This window comes from Hyposmocoma kahamanoa, unplaced genomic scaffold (assembly GCF_003589595.1).
Source record: "Hyposmocoma kahamanoa isolate Upper Pololo Valley unplaced genomic scaffold, ASM358959v1 99879, whole genome shotgun sequence".
Classification (NCBI taxonomy): domain Eukaryota; kingdom Metazoa; phylum Arthropoda; class Insecta; order Lepidoptera; family Cosmopterigidae; genus Hyposmocoma; species Hyposmocoma kahamanoa.
In genome coordinates, this window is record NW_020656077.1 from 1,854,370 (window position 1) to 1,872,399 (window position 18,030).

An 18,030-nucleotide genomic window follows, 5' to 3' on the forward strand; every position below is an offset into this window, starting at 1 on the left:
AAAAAAAAAAGAAACTGTTCCTGTACTGTATTTGTACAAAATCAATATAGGAACACAGTTTCAAAGTGTTTTAATCACAGACTTCCAGAGATCAGTTTTAAAATTAATTTTAATATTTTGGCATCAATCAGATATTGCTCTCAAAAGCTAATAATATCTTCAAAAAACATATTTTTAGTGTCACAAATTATCTTAACATTAATAAAACTCTTCTCTTTATGTGAATAATTATTTCGCGACAAAAGAAAATGGCGTGAGAGAGAGCGTTACATTTTACGCATTGCTTGTTTTCTTGGTTGTTTGGTAGGGAAGGAAAGGTAGCAACTACGCTTCTTTACATTTATTATTGCATTCGAAGTGGTTTATAAATAATAGAGACATTAGACATAAAAAAAGGCACAGGTGCAGATGGTAAACCAGCTGCACTGGTAAAAAACTGTGTTGGTGTATCGCTAAGGCCGCTGGTGGTACTATTTAATAAAAGCCTTATAGCAGGATAATTTCCCGAACTTTGGAAAACAACAAAATTCGTCCCAATACATAAGTCCGGAAGTAAGTCTGGTATAAAATATTATCGCCCTGTGAGCATTCTTTGTTGGTTTAGAAAGATATTCGAAAGTTTAGTAGTTAAACATCTCTATTGCCACTTTAAGCCCATTGTCATTGAAAGACAGCATGGTTTTGTCAAGAGACACTCCACATCCACAAATCTGTTAACTTGTGTACATTTCATAAATAAGGCTTTTAATGAACGGGGGCAGATCGACTCGTTGTACACAGACTTTTCGAAGGCATTTGACAAGGATCCTCTGGCAAAAAATGCTCTATCTCGGAATCCATGGCTACCTCCTGCGATGGTTTAAGTTTAACCTCGCAAATCGCACTTATTCTGTCCCTTTTGTGTCAAATTACGGAATTCCTCAAGAATCTAATTTGGGACCACTGCTTTTCGTCGTATTTATTAACGATCTTTTGGAATCCATTACCTTTAATTGTATCGCTTACGCCGATAATCTGAAAATCTACCATGAAATTTTCAGTACTGCTGACTGCACTTTATTACAAACAAATATTGATCGCCTGCTTAAATGATATATCATCAACAATATGTCACTGAATATAGAGAAGTGTCATCTAATTACTTTTACAAAAAATAAGAATCCTGTAAGCTATTCGTATGTTGTTGATGATGTAACATTGGTTCGTCAATCAAAAGTGAAGGATCTCGGGGTTATACTGGATTCTAAATTAAGTTTTACTTCACATTACGATTATGTAATTGACACAGTAAATAAACCACCTGAATTTTATTTTTAGAACTGTAAAGCCATTCAAGAAACCGGAGAGCGTTTTGTTACTATATGTTACTTTGATTAGGAGTATATTGGCGTATTGTTCGGTGGTGTGGTGAACATTGATAGAATTGAAGCTGTCCAAAGACATTATCACCGGCACTTAAGTTCCAAATTTGGTATGAGACGTAAGTTGCCCACGTATGAGGATAGGTTGAAGCAATTTAGTCTCTGCACGCTGCAGTCACGGCGTGTCGTTTAATGATCTTTTCACCATGTATAAAATAGTTAATGCTAAATGGGACGCATGAATTGTTGAGCCACTTCTCTTTGAGGATTGGAAGTAAACGTACACAAATAATGTTTTATGTGCCATGTTGTACTAATAACGTTACCTACAATGATCCTCTATTCCGTATGCGTCGAGTCGAAAAAGAAATGAACAAGGACAGGAGTTTAGACATATATTTTCAAAGTTATCCCGCATTTTAAGATAACGCAGTAGTAATTTTTAGACCATTACTTTCGTTTGGTTAATTTGAATTGATTACTTAAGTTATAATTTATTAATTGTAGTTACCTCTAATCATAATGTATTGTATTTGTTAAAGTATTATTATTATTATTATTTTTAGCCGTGTTCAATAATATGACAAAGCTATAGCTGTAGCTGTTAGTGGAATGCAGATTTGTTCTATATTTAATTTAGCAATATTAATTTGTATTAACAATATAAACTTGTATTCTGTAGCTGCGCCAATAAATAAATGAATAAAGAACAAATAACAAAAAAAATTAAGTAAAATACTCGAAAAGCCCGGGTTTTTAAAATCAGGGTTTCTTTGTAACCATCAGAACTGGGAAACCCCGGGTTTTCCCGGACCGGGTAAACCCGGGCTCGATAGCCTACTCACAACATAATGTAACTTTACCTCTTAAATTTGCAAAGTCCAGTGTTTTGTTTGAATTTATTTGTGCCTCTAAGAATAACGCTTCGAATCTATTTAGAAAAAATTCCCAACTCAATATTTTACGATCGCTTAAAGTATTGTGCAGTTGATAAATTGATTGTAGCACCATAGGTCGATCCACGATTACCAAGTCAAATTGGGTCTCTAGGCAATATAATAACAGCTGAAAGAAAACATATTTTTATGTAATATAAATCACGAAAATATTCCAAATGACATACAGTGAAAAGGGAAAAAATAAATGTTCCGAAAAACAAATGAAATTGCAGCGAACTGTGGCTAACTGTAATACTAACTAAGCCTCGTTAAAATGAGTTACTAAAAAATAAACACAGAATATACCGACTAAAAAAAACAATTTTAGCAAACGATCAAGTGTAGGTTCAAATTACACTTTTACAAAAAAGAAACTGTATTTCCGAATAAAATACTAAACTTCCGAAACCTTCTAATTAACCGAAAATACATATTCTTCTAAAAACGTTTTTACCTCACTTTAGGAACTAGCTTTATTTATTTATATTATTGGTTATACATTATTCTTTTAACTCTCAATAAAAAAAATGACAATAACTACCACCGTCCTGTCGCGACGACGAATCTTGGGCGGGCTTCAATTGAGACGCCATCTTGACGATTTTTTGTCTACCTTTAAGTATAATGATATCAGTTTGAAAATTTTACACAAACGCCGAAGAATTTTTCGATGATATGTACCACAAATTAATTTCCATCACCACTAGTCATTTCCAACCGCCTCCGTCCACTTATATCAAATTATGCCATTTTAAGAATACCTTTATAATATACTCATATTAGTATTATATTTAATTGACTACAAGTCGTCAATCGTAATATTGGGGTTAAAGTATGAAATTGCCGTTTTATTGCAATAGGTTCTTTGAATTTTCATAGAATCTTCATGGTTTGAGGTTTTCGAATGAAACTTTTTTCAAATGGTTTCTGTGATTTTTTTTTTAAATTTGAAACATTTGAATATCGACTTTCAATTGTTTTTGTTATTCAATTTAGACAAGAAAGATGGATACTGCGAAAATTCGAGTGATTTTTGAATACGAGTTCCGACGCGGAACTAACGCGGCAGAAACAGCCCGCAATATCAATGCTGCGTTTGGAGAGGGGTCTACTAATGAACGCACCGTGCGATTTTGGTTTAAACGCTTTCGTGATGGAAATTTCGACTTAAAGAACGAGGCACGAGGAAGACCGCCCACACAGGTGAATAACGATGAATTAAGAGAGATAGTGGAAGCCGATCCTAGTCAAACTACCCAGGAATTAGCGGCATGGTTTAACGTTACCTTACCCACAATATTGACTCACTTGCGTCAAATCAATAAAATAAAAAAATACGAAAAATGGGTGCCTCATGATTTGACTGATCTGCAGAAAGAAACGCGTGTTGAAACTTGTGTTGCCTTGTTGAACCGGTACAGAAATGAAGGAATATTGGATCGAATTGTAACATGTGATGAAAAGTGGATTCTTTATGATAACCGGAAAAGAAAAATGCAATGGCTGACCCCAGGTCAAATGCCACAACAGTGTCCTAAAGCAAAACTTACCAATAAAAAGGTAATGGTAACTGTTCGGTGGTCTCAGCATGGTGTTATTCACTATAGTTTTCTCCGATCTGGTCAAGCAATAACGGCAGATGTCTATTGTGCCGAACTCCGAACCATGTTGACAAAACTAGCAGTAAAACAGCCCCGACTCATGAATCGATCTTCACCATTATTGCTCCACGACAACGCGAGACCTCACACAGCACGAGAAACCATTTTGACCCTTCAGGAACTGCAGTTAGAAACCATTCGTCATCCTCCGTATTCACCAGACCTTGCTCCAACGGACTACCATTTTTTTCGTGATTTGGACAATTATCTACGTGACAAGAAGTGTTCTTCCCAGGAGGCAGTACAAAATGCTTTCACACAGTTTGTGCAGTCTAGATCGTCGGAGTTCTATCGCAAAGGCATTAATAACCTTCCCATTAGATGGCAGCAATGTATAGATAATAATGGCAACTATTTTGATTAAATAAATTTGTTAAAAATTTAAAAAATAAACAATTTAGATTTTCAGTACAAATCGGCAATTTCATACTTTAACCCCTATTATTTCTCCACACTCACACATACTTTTCTAGCACAAAGTTTAAGATATTTATGTCGCTTTTAAATCTATAATAGGTGATTTACGATACAAATGGCTAGCAATAGTTTTCGATAAAGTACAAATTCAATTGGTAGAGTTGTATCACGTCAGGAAGATTTTTCGGAACTTTCAGTATTTCATTCGTTTTTTTGCGTATATTTTTATTTGCACAAAAGTCATTGACTTACTATATGGACGTCGGGTCCGCGCTAAAAAGTGTCCGCACTTGTAAGGCACTAAAATCGTATACAGAGCGCCAAACTCCGCTTTAGTCTTCATTTGATCGACTGACAGCGCGATACTGCGATGACATTACAATTTAAATTTCGAATAGGTTGACTTGGGACATTTTTTTCGTGGTTTTTGTATTAGACCCGTCGTCCATTTATTTGTAAGTCAATGACAAAAGTTTTCGCTAGCTTAGTAAAGGTAGGAAGAAACATTCGTATTTTGAATAAGCACATTTTTATTTTATTTTTCGGAACATTTATTACTATTCAAACAAAAAGGAAGTTAAAAGATTGTATCAACATAACAAAGACTGATATATAATAATTTGTTTTTAATTTTTACATGATTTAGTTCATCGTACCTCAACGGCGGTATCGTGGACAGTACCAATGTAAAGTGTAGCTCTTTGAGCCACATATACATTGATATCATCCATGCTGGATATCAGATAGCAAAACGCAGTCGCCAAAGATGTTTGTAGAGGCAAGTTGGTTTTTATCGGAGAATTGTCCATAAATCTAAAAAGATAGAGATACTATAATTCCTAGATTCGTGTAGGACCTGTTACATATCTTTCAAAACTCATTTTCGGTAAAATTTGTACGGAATTAGATTATTTACCTAATAATTACAGTGACTCTTTCGACTGCGGTGAACCGTACGCGATGATCGCGATGGTGGAACTGATCGCGAATGAGCGCACAGAAAACGTCAGCACCGCTGGACAAGGTCACGCAGTGCAGCAAAATCGGTACCGCCACTGAGCATATATGAGAGTCCTTCGCGTCACATACGTTCCATAGACTGTAGATGACAACAATCATATTACATCTTTCTATCCTCTAAGTATTACATTGAAAAAATATAGTATACCAACAATTCTCCTAAAACTCATAGCAAGTCTTATGACACATTTAGACTAAATTGGCGTAAAGGACAAAACGCGCTTTTCAGGAAAAACTGCGATAGCTATTTTCTTTTTTGATCTACAACTTTTGAGGTCTATGAGAAAAACTAACAATTCTTAATTATTGTGTTTTTTTAATGGGACGGTATGGGGCAATTCGAAGCCATAATAGATACAAGGAAATTGTCTTAGGGACCATGACGTCTTTTTTTGTCAAAACAATTTTGGCATAGTAAATTTTGACAATAGAATAATACATAGAAAGATAGAGATATCAAAATTGTAAGTATACAGGTCAACACCAGCTCAAAAACCTGAACAAAACTATATACATATATATGTGTGTGTGTGTGTGTGTGTGAAGGAGGTAAAATTTGCACTTATTATTTAACTGACTTAAAAAAATGGAGGAGGTATATATTGTATATATTTTACGCGATAACTACGATAGCATTTGTGAACCAATTTTGATGATTCTTGTTTGTTGGAAAGACGGTACCTACCTCAGTAGTGGTCCCATTTAAATTACAAGAAATTATTCCACCGCTAAAGGTGGCAATCTAGGGGATGAATGGCTTTTGAGGCCGGTTTTTTTAGTACCCTGTACGGAGATTATTAATTTCAAAAAAAAAAAACAAAATGCAGGTGGCCGTCACCAACACCAGCCGACAGATACCAACCGCCATCGTCGAGGACGAGCAACACATAAGACGACCCGGAAATCCCAAATGACCTATTAGGACATTTTAAGAATGTTTGAAAATCTACTATATACTAACGACACGCTGGCAGTGAGCATATCTAATTGGTATTATTTTCAAAATAGCTATACATTGTCGATGAATGTCGTTTCGTGGAACGGGATTAAGGGAGGGAAGCGCACCTCATTACTCACGGCAATCATCTTAATGCTGTTTTTTTTAGATACCTCTAAAATTGTTTGTTTATTTGTACCTAGTGCGTAGATCAATGAAACTACCTAGTGAATAATGTAAATGTCGAGTCGATGTTAAAGCTCGTGTAGTTATGGTCAAAATTCACATGAAGTAAGTTTGTTTACACAAATGGTTTTACATTAACAGTTTAGTTTACACAATATTAGCAAAATTTACTTACTTATCTATAAGTAAATTCTCCTGACACCAAAGCAGAAAGCCGCGGTGTTCGCCAAGAGCGTCGACTTCTAACACCAAAACATGGAGACATTGCAGCAAGTGGTACAAAACGTCGGGTCGGGATGTATTCTTTAGTTCCTGTTAAGAAAACACTATATTTACGAACATTGCGTTTATATGCAAATCTAAAAATATAACACGAGAAAAAATAGGAAAAATAACATTTTTAAACAATCGCCTAATTTCCTAAACTCTTTTAGCTTGAGTCACTTTACTTCTTCAATAGATATTAGTTTATCGTCATAAATCTAATTGTTAATCTTAAGTTATGGTATAGAAAATAAATCTTTATTGCCCTATGAAGCAAAATCTTTTTTTTTTATAATACCAAATTATGGGACGAACAACGAACAGTCGTGCGCCTGGTGGTAACTGATACGCCTGTCCATAGCAGCTGCTGTGTCACTCAGATCTTTAGATCACAAAGACCTGAGGGGCACTGCCACCGCGCCCGTCACTCTGAGGCATAGTAGACAAGTTCCATGTGTATTTAATATCAGCAGTAATATACTTTCTCAATATAACTTATACTATACGAAAAAAACTTCGAGTGCGCCCCAATACACATCAACAACCACGGGAATTTAGAAAACATATGTACTCTGTCGTTAAAAGCCAAAAAAGTTTATTCATGGGTCAGTCAATCGGAATGACCCAATGGAGAAATTTAGAAAACAAGCGTCCTCGCATAGTCGAACCTGTTGTAGCCGCGTGTCGACATCACTTCCATCGAATTCACACAAATCTTGAATTGCATCGCCTGCACTGCATATGCATGTCGCTCACATGGCAATTGCACGTATCGCATTCATATTGTATGTTCTATCTATATTCTATCGAAGTCTTGTTGGTCGCAAACCGTAAACGCTCTTAATGCTTATAGTCTAGCACCAGAAACGTTGTAATTCTATATATTCTAAAAATTCAAACGCTTCTCTTTTTTGTGATTTGCATTACACAGAGTAATTACAAGAAATATGTACATTAAATACACAGTCTAACAAGACGGATAGTATAACTCCATACAAACGTAATAGCACAACTTGTATGAGTGCAAGCTCGCCGAGAGCCGTATACGAACCCAAACATTCGCATAATCTCGCTGTGCACTCACGTTGCATAGTGCGGGTCTAAAACATTACATTAAATAGTAGATATATTATGTAATTAGTATTGTTATGTTTGTGGTCGTTTGAACAAGAGTGCTTGAAATTCAAAACTGTTCAGCAACTCATTTCTATTTCATATTCATTCTCCTACAATTGAGATAGGTTTTTTTTTTTCAAAATAAATACCTTTAGGTAGGTAGAATAATAATGTGACAACCCTACAACTCTGAGTGAAGTGCAGGCGTTACCACGCCAGTGGGCGCCGCATCGGCGTTGGGCAGGCTCCTGCCCAACCTCGGGAGGCCGGGAGCCCCATGCAGAAGGCTATACGCCGGGGTGACCCGGAGTATGGCCTTATACGGGGCTCCCATTTGGAGTGGGGCCTTATCAGCGGCGACGAAGTCGCTGCTGAGGAGGCCCCAGAGGGTGGTCGCCCTGCGAATGTGCAGGGCGTACATGACGGTGGCCTGCGCTGCCGCATGCGTCCTCGCCGGTACTCCGCCGTGGGACCTCGAAGCCGAGGTCCTGGCGGAGGTCCGCACCTACCGGCGGGGAATGAGGGACCGAGGCGAGCGACCCGCTCCCCAAGAGGTGGAGCGGGAGCGCCGCCTCGCGGCGCAGCGCATGCGGGACCGGTGGAAAGAGGGCTTGGCGGATCCCCCCTATGGTGCTCGTACCATAGAGGCGATTCGCCCTGTCCTCGTAGAGTGGGCAAACCGGTCCCACGGGCCACTGTCGTACCACCTTGTGCAGGTGCTGACCGGGCACGGTTGCTTCGGTCACTACCTGCACAAGGTGGCGAGGAGGGAACCGTCCCCGTCGTGCCACGAGTGCGGCGCTGCGGATGACACCGCGCAGCACACCCTAGAGGTGTGTAGCCGGTGGGATGAGCAGCGCCGCACTCTGACGGGGACTATAGGGCAGGACCTCTCGTTGCCGAGCGTGGTTGCCGCCATGCTCGATAGCGAGGAGTCCTGGGAGGCGATGGCCTCCTTTTGCACAGAGGTTATGTCGCAAAAGGAGGCCGCGGAGCGGGTGCGCGAGGACGCGGCGGACGCAAGGCGAAGGCAGTTCGCTGCTCGCCTGATCCCCTAGTGAGACCAGCGGGCTCTGGACAGGGACTCCGGAGCCTACATTGCACGGCCTCACTCGTCTGGGGGGCGGGTCGGAGGACAACCGTCTCGTCCCTCCGTTGGCGCGGGAGCCCTGGCGCAAGCTAGGGCGGCCGGGCGGCGTCGTGGTGAACACTGATCCCACGGCGCCGACTCAACCGGCGAGAGGGAAACCCGGGGGGGTTTTAGTGGGGTAGGCCTTCCAGTGTGGAGGGAGAGTCCCCACATAACCCCTGAGTCTCCCTGGGCTCAGGGGTATCCATAAAGATTTCCCCCCCGTCCAAACAAAAAAAAAAAAAAAAAAAAAAAAGGCGTTACCACGCCGAAAAGTTCAACTTGTCTTATTATACTGTGGTAATTAGATACATTTTTAAATACCAATTACGCTAACCTGTAATAGTTGGTGTATGTACTGCAGTTCTTGTGGCAACTCATCGATGACAAATTGAAATCGACCCGCCGACGTCGGCCAAAAATTTGTCATGTCATCCTCGACCGACTCTGGGCCAACATCGTGCTCGCCCAAAAGATTCGGCGTTGACACCTGAAAATATTAAGGCTATAGAGACCTTGTATTTGAAATATAATTCTCGAAATCGCCAACGTAAAGTAACGACAGTAAAAAAGAACACATGCCATATTTTCTTTTTCTAAGAAATGCTACTGTTACATGATGCTCTCGATATTTTTTTCTGTATTTCCCTAAGCCTACATTGATCAATTTAAAGTGGTACAAATAAGTGCTTGAATTGGTACTTTAATCCTCGGCGTTTTGCGATCCCATTTCCCTAAAATATTTGATATAATAGGTTAATACGTTTTTATTTTTCTTCCGTAATGATGATGGTGTGTAAAAAAGATATGAAATTAGGATCGGAAAGTTATATTGGTATTTATATTGGTTACATTCATGATGTAGTGTATGAAACGAAATCGATATTGATAGGCATAAAAAAATTTTGATAAAAACAATTTACCGTGCACTTTGTTTTCGTTTAAATATTGTCTTGATAAATCTTTCAGAATAATTATATTTATTGTGCAAATATAATAATGCCTAGACAGAATTTCGTCATCATAAAGTCACCTATTAAACTTAAGAAACCAAAGAGTTAATATCATCATATCATATCATTTGGTGTCCACTCGAGAGTTTACATAACTAGATTCATTCAACATGTCATCGCAAACATTTCAAAGTTTTGTTGTTGAAGTTTTCAAAACATGAATTACTATTGTTAGCATTTATATTTCATAAGAATTGTGGCTTTACATTTCATCTCTCTTCTTAATAAACAGGACTAGAAGTGGGACCATACCCTGTTAGGTGGCGAACAATGTTAAGATGTTTGAAATACTGTACAACAAACAGACGAAAATATCCTGAAATAAAATTGAAAAATAACTTATTTTCTTATCTTTGTCAACTACGAGCAAACCAATGTTTTGTTTTGCGAGTGAAGTAACACTTACAACTTTAGCTTGAAAGGTTATCATCACACACCGACGATGCAAAGTTTTGTATAAGCTGTGTACATTTAGTTTGTATGCGTGAGCTCTGGAGAAAAACGTTGCCGAGATAGTCTAAACTACAATCACATTAATTTCATTTTACCGATAAAGGTTTGCAAGAACAAAATGGCCGCCGACGTCTATTGACCGACTTATGTTGCGCATGGTATTACGACGGGCCAACCAACGCACGGTTAAAATATGCCCGTAAAAGGTTCGGGGAGACGCGTTCGTCTTGCCTCAAATCAATGCAGCTCCAAACATTCAAGAATTCCGTGTTGCCACGCGTACATAGCTGTCACGAGAATGTCTTAACATAATCACAGAAAACCGTTTCCATTTTAGATTTTCATAAATTAGTAAGATTGTTGTCACTACTACTTTTTAAAATTAAAATGGCTGCCGTAAAATAAGAGGTTCGACGGTATTTCACGCACTTGCTCTATGACCAAGAGCATCAGTCTTTACTTACGAAGTAGTAAACACAATCAATTAAATATTTAATAAACGTTTTATATCCGAATTCATTTAGAATAAATAATCACAACCACATTCCCTACATTTACAAACAACGCAAGTTTGGAAATACAAAATGGCCGCCGGCCGGACTCTTCACACACCGTGCGTTAGAACGCTGCTTCTTGATGTGTGTTGAAAGTAGAAGAAAGATTTTGCTAACACTTTATGTAATGAATATCTTTAGCAACATCACAGATGTGTTTAATGTAATGTTAAATTTTCATAGGTTGGAAAGATTTAACAATGGCCACCGGACACAAAGAGGTTCAACGGTTTTCATGCACTCGCACTATAACAGTAGCCTTTAGATGGCCAGGGCAAACACAGGTTTCCAAAACCAAAATTCGCTTTCACTTCAAACATTTATTTATAATAATAATATAAGAATAATAATAATGTATTTATTATCTTCCACAGTGAAACATATCTAAGTACATAAAATACAGTGTATCCTTTTTATTGTGTCTAATCATATCAGCCCGCAAAGCAAATCTTCAATCTCAACATAATTAAGTGATAATAACCATTTAGTTCTTGCCACCTTATTCTCTCTCGCAGTCTTGTCATGGAGGGAAATACTTTTATTTAACTTATTATACAATCAATTCCCCTGGTACCAAAAAATGTTCGCATAAATGAAGTTCTAGTCTTGACAGTTGGGCAAACCACGTAAAGACGTCATATTTGTGCATTTGAGTATTCCGGTGTAAAAATACAATTTCGGAATGTCGTCTTAATACTCTCGAAAGAATGTACAGCTGACGATCAGTTAACACCTCACCTAATTTGTATAATTAAACCGTAGCAAACAAACGTGGTTTGTGAAGACAAATTCTTAATATTAGTCGTTGCGTTCTTTCCAATGGAAGTAAATGTGACATTGACGCCCCACCCCAAGCTGTTATGCAGTAAGATAGGATAGACTACTTGAAACTTGAACTAAATGTTTTTCAGGAGATTTGTCTCAACAACTTTTCTCAACTGTCTGAAGACATAAGCTAACCTCCTCACTTTGGAAGTAAGAGCATTGATATGTTCCTCAAATGTCAGATTTTTGTCTATTATGACCCCAAGATATTTGATATTGTCAGTTCGCTCAATAGAAATGCAGTTGTCCGAACATGCTCCTGAGTTATCATTTAATTTGCGCATGCGTAGTATTTCGAACCGTTTGAACGCGGCTTCTTCCTTCATCGATATCGAACAGTAATGGAGGACGAAGAAAAGAATATTACCTTACAGTTTATTTCGCGAATTTCTTTGCCAAATCCCAAGAATATATATACACTTACTTCAATTTTAAATTTTCATGGATTAGCAAAATTAAAATGGCGGCAGACCATTATTGATTTCCTCAATGGTTTCATGCAAATTTTCAAGTTGCCGGTGAGTGTAAATATGTAAATCATCTACATACAGGTGGTAGGATGAGGTAAGACTGCGGGAAAATGAATTAATGAATCGAGAAAAGAAGAAAAGAATGATCGAGTAAAGAAGAGGAGATAAAACGCCGCCCTGTGGAACGCCAGCATTGATGTCACACCAAGAAGAGAACCTCTCATCAATGCTAACACATTGCCGACGCCCTTGCAAGTAACTATGAAACTTAGAATTTCCGTTGGAGATATGTTAAGAGTGCGTAAAAGTGCAATCAAAATCAACGTAGCGTTGTTGAAAACATTGCTGAAATCAAGCAATGACATTACAGTCAGTTGCTGTAGCGACATACTATACCTACAGTCATCAGTGATCCTAACCAGAGCAGTCACAGTGCTGTGTCCTGATCGGAAGCCGGATTGAAAGAAGTTGAGAAGGTTGTTACGTATCAGAAAAGGAATAATTAGGTTATGAACTAATCGCTCTAACAGCTTTGATAGAAAGGGAAGTTTAGAAATAGGTCGGAAATCAGAAAGGTATAAAGGGTTGGATCTTTTGGGGAAATGAGTAATGAGAGCTTCCTTCCTAAGGGAAGGAAATTCGTCGCTGCTGATAGAAAAATTAAGAATATAACGGTTTTTTTTTAATTGATTTAATTTGCGCATGCGTAGTATTTTGAACTGCTTGGGCATGGCTTCTTAGTTCATCAATAATGGATGGAAGTATGGTATAACAGTAATGGAGGACGAAGAAAGGGATTTACTAACACTTTATCTCGCTAATTTCTTTACCAAATCCCAAAGAATGTACCTACATTTTCATAGATAAACAAGATTAAAATGGCCGCGGACGCTATTAAAAGGATCGGCGAAGGTCATGCATGAGTACCTACCATGTCGATTCGTAACGGCGTTGGTTCTTATTTTACCCATATTAGCACACAAATGACGGTCGAAGAAAGTATTTTACTAACACTACTCCGCGATATTATTTAACAAAATCACAAAAAACGTTTACTTCAAATATGAATTAGTAAACTCTATTGGAAACATATTTGGTGTACATTTTATTTCTCGAGTCATTTACTATAAATCGCACCGAAATTAGCGTTCGCCACTTCCATGTGGTCTGTGGTCACTTCAAACACTAATTTAATTTGCGCATGCGTACTATTTCGAAACGTTTGGGCGTGGCTACTTAGTTCATCGATATCGAACAGTAATGGAGGACGAAGAAAGGAATTTACCTTACCTCGCCAATCTCTTTACCAAATCCCAAAAATTATAATTCAATTTTCATAGATAAGCACGATTAATATGTCCGCAGACACTATTATGAGGATCGGCGTAGGTCGCACGTGAGTACCTACCATGTCGGTTTGTTAGGGCGTTGGCTCCAGTTAGCTCTTATTTTACCCATACTTGAACAATAATGAAGGTCGAAGAAAGTATTTTACTAACACTGTTTCGCGATATATCGCGATATATATGATTCTTTAATAAAATCACAAAAACCATTTACTGCAATTTTAGATTTTCATAAATTAGCAAGGTTATTGTCCTCTACCTTCCCCAATGTATGTGTGCATGTATGCAGCATGTTTAAATTGGCCGCCGGAGACAAACGAGATTCAATGGTATTCACGCATTCGCACTGTAACCATTGCCCTAGTATCAGTCTTTACTTACGAGGTAGTAAACGCAATCGATGAAATATTTAAAAAACGTTTTATTTCCTAATTCATTCTTTACAATAAAAAATCACAACCACATTCAATGCGTTTTACGAAAAACGCAGAGCAGGAAATACAACTTGGCCATCGGACTCTTCAAACACCGCACGTTACAACACTGGTTCTTGATTTATCTATTTATGAACAGCAATTATAGTCGAAGAAAGTATTTTTCCAACACAATCGTACACAAAATCACAAATGCGTTTACTTTAATTTTGGGATTTCATAGGTTGGCAAGTCAACAATGGCCGCCGGTGACAAAGAGGTTCGACGGTATTTCGCAAATTGGTCCATTAGGGCTCTAGACTACTTATTTGTCACCAATGGAGGTTTTTGTAACACTTTATAAAATAAAATCATAAAAACATTTACTTCAATTTACGATTTCCGTAAGATCGTAATTGCCGCCAGTCGTCAAAGAAGTTTAACGTATTTCGCGCATGCGCACTGTATCTTATCTATTCGTTGGTACCATAGATATTCATATCTAGTCTCTAGTTGAGTAAAGTCTGTTCCAATCCATTTTCAACAAAAAGGGAACAAAACTGTTTGGTTAAAATTCTAGAGCAATCACTCAATAAATCGAATAAGTAACACTTTCACGTATATTTCGAAGATTTCGACTTCATATCTCATCACTTTTTCCAACAACATTTATTTGAATAGCATCGTAAAATTGTATTTGAAAAATGGTAGTCCAAAAGTGAGGTTATTTTTCATCTATACACCTATGCTTTGTCTACGGTTGCATAGTGCTGTACGAAAAAAGAACATTCAGTTCATTCAATTAAAGTTTTTGTAATCGATTCTCGATAATCGAAGATCGAAGACTAAAAATTAAGATTTCGGAAATTTGAAATATGCTTGTATAGGTTATGTAGGGAAAACCGATAGTATATCGGTTCATTCAATTAATTAATCGACTTGTAGTTGGCATTACAATTAGCCATCACTAAATCGTATATGGTCGGGTCAGTGACTTGTTTGTTTACATTTTGTTGAAAACGGATTGAAACGAAATATTGTAAATCGACGGATGAAATATGTAAACTATTTTATTTATTCGTAATAAAATACCATAAACACATTCCCTGCGATTTACCGATAGGTAAAGCACGTTTGTAAAAACAAAGTGGTTATTGGACTTTTCTAAGACTGAGTTATTTTTATTTTATTTTTATTTTTTGTAAATGAACAAGATATATTTCTCGATTTCATTAACAATATAAACTTACTTACCTCATTTTACCGATTACGCAGATTAGCAGAATCAAAATGGCCGACACGATGTAATTTCCGTTATCAATTATTATTAGTGAAAATCAACGAATTTCGATGAAAAATTTAAAACTTCGTTTAATTAATTTTTATTTCGAGACATTTACTTCGTATGAAGTTATTCTAATTACTCATACTTCATAGGATCGAAAAGTATATTCACAAAGCAATAATTCAATTTAACATAAAACAAATTCGCAAAAGGCCAAAAAAATGTTCTCAATTCTTATATTAGTATATTATTATATACTAACATAAGAATTATAATATATATTATAAATTATAATATATTATACAGAACTTTAATTTGAATCTGTCATTTAGTTCACTTTTTAATGTTACTCATATGCCGACGAAATGGTGGACTCTTCGACAAAGTGAGGAAAATAGAATAAACAAGGAATTACGCGACACGAAGGCTGACACATGAAGCCAATTTCACGATTAATATAAAGATGAACAAAATTTTACTACATTTTTGAAATATTTTATAAAAAATAATTATGAACAAAGAATTTTAAAGTAACTTAATTGAAACGCGATTTCACAACGATCGAATGACGACTGGCGGGCACGAGTGAGGGCCAGGGGTTGAAATATGCCCGTGAGAGGTTCGGGGGGGGACGCGTCTGTCTAGCCTTAAATCGCCATATTGATGCGTTTCTATTGGATGCACTGGATGCTGCAAATCAATACAGCTCCGAACATTCGAGAATTCTTTGTTGCCACCCCGTTACCAGACAGGGGGAGACTATGTCTAGAGCACAGGTATATCTAACATCTGCCAAGGGGGCTACACCCCAACACTCGAGAATGTTTGTTATGACTGGGATTTAATACTCTCGATGTACTCTCTGAATTTAATGTTCGATAAACATTTGAACTGATGTTTTTTTTTTCATTTGACGAATGACGTGTAAGAGTTTCGATTTAGTCTAATCTACATGGTAATAATATAATATAATCTAAATATAACATAACACTTTTTCTCCTGAGATCACAATCATAACAATTTTTAAATCCTACAATCATATAATAATTTTATAAATAAAGATTATTATTATTATTAATTTAGAATAGTATAATTTGCCGTTTTATTATGTTGTAAGCAAATGGTTCTTGCGAACGTGTGTTCGTAAGTACCTACTAGTAAGTTCAGTAAGTATTAGTCTATTCTAAAATCTAGTAATGGATGTGAGATGTCGGAGTCCAACTCGCAGCCTTGCGTATGAGCTCTATCGGCATCTCGTACGAGGCGTACCGCTTGTTATGCTCGCCGAAAACTGCTGTGTCCACACCCGCCGCGCCGCATCCAACACCTGCCGTACATATCGGCTCACGGTCTGACACGTGGCTACTTTATAGAAAGCTCTGTGTGTCAGCAAGAGCGTTCCCTGACGTCCAGTTGCCTTATTTTATGTTACCAAAATATAATGTTTAAAAACTGCGACAAGGCAAATAATTGGATCCTCTATAAAATATGGAAAATTTAATGCGGGCTGTACGTGACCAGGCGCAGACGTTTCGATTAAATCAGGTATTGCACTTTTAATCGGAATATCTGATATTTGTATGTTTTTCGTTTTAATCAATGCCAGTTTGTACGCGATGTGCAGTAAAATGTGCAAGTAAAATAACATGTATTTTTGTAAGTTTTTCAAGAAGAAGTTCAGTGTTGGGAAACCACGTAGAAAACTAATGCGAGAACGACTTGATGATTTCAAGTATTGCTATACTTTGGTGCACTGGGTTTTTTATGCGTGCGTCTGAACCTGTTTCAGGCTACAAAAGAGATAAAGCAGAGCGATGGCTGTTCAAGGTTCCATACGAACTTATAATTCCTGCATTAAGAATTTTATTATTTATGTCATTGATATGTTAAAGGGATTTAGACTGTTATTATTGCTAAATTCCCACCAGAGCTAAATTTATATTGACACAATATATTGTCTAAGTGTATTTTAAGAAAGAGAAGCTAAGGGTAAAGTCATCGCCTCTTGTGGGACTCCGCGGAAAGGGTAAGGTTGGTGTGCAGTCGATGAGGCCGCCTGCAATAAGATTAATAATGATTCGCTTGAATTAAAATATATCACGTCGGAAAACGACAGGCTTTGCAGCAGGAGGAACCATGGCTGGGAAGGCCAACATGGAAAACCAAACGTACCATTTGTTTGGTCATGAAAAATTTTGCGTTTTTTCCGTAGTAAAAAGAAGGGTGCGATTGCGTAGGATAAAAATGAGAATTCCAATTAAGTGTAAAGGCATCTACGGCAAATGCATCTGGTTCCTGAAAGCGAGAGAATAGCGGATTTGGCATTGGTGCGGGATGCAAAAAATATCAATCTCGGGTTGTCCGAAACGACTGATAATGGTCTGGAAGGCGCGAGAGGACAACTCCCACTCGGTGTCGGGATTAGTCTTCCTAGATTCTAAATCGCCGCGATTATCTTTTGTATTTACACAATATGCACATATGCATACAAAATTATGTTGCGTTTTTCGCACTATTGCCAAATTTGTTTACTTAAATCGTTAAGGTGGGGGTACTGGATCCCACCCAAGCGTTTTATGCAACATATATATATATATATATATGTGTTGCATAAAACGCATTGTCTGTCCACCAACTCAAAT

At 37.5% G+C, this 18,030-nt stretch overlaps 1 protein-coding gene across 11 annotated transcripts in view; it reads right to left on the bottom strand.

Moving 5' to 3' along the window:
• The window catches only part of LOC113239328 (protein unc-79 homolog), a 75,188-nt gene that overhangs the window by 25,610 nt on the left and 31,548 nt on the right, over positions 1-18,030 (bottom strand). For 10 of the 11 annotated variants that reach the window (XM_026476276.1, XM_026476268.1, XM_026476274.1 and 7 more), the window contains 5 exons: positions 9,367-9,519; positions 6,696-6,832; positions 5,294-5,476; positions 5,034-5,190; positions 2,225-2,426 (listed from right to left, as the gene is read on the bottom strand). In XM_026476276.1, the coding sequence (XP_026332061.1) occupies positions 2,225-2,426; positions 5,034-5,190; positions 5,294-5,476; positions 6,696-6,832; positions 9,367-9,519 (832 nt within the window). The remainder of the gene's footprint in view (positions 1-2,224; positions 2,427-5,033; positions 5,191-5,293; positions 5,477-6,695; positions 6,833-9,366; positions 9,520-18,030) is intronic. The other variant, XM_026476275.1, reaches the window with a different exon arrangement.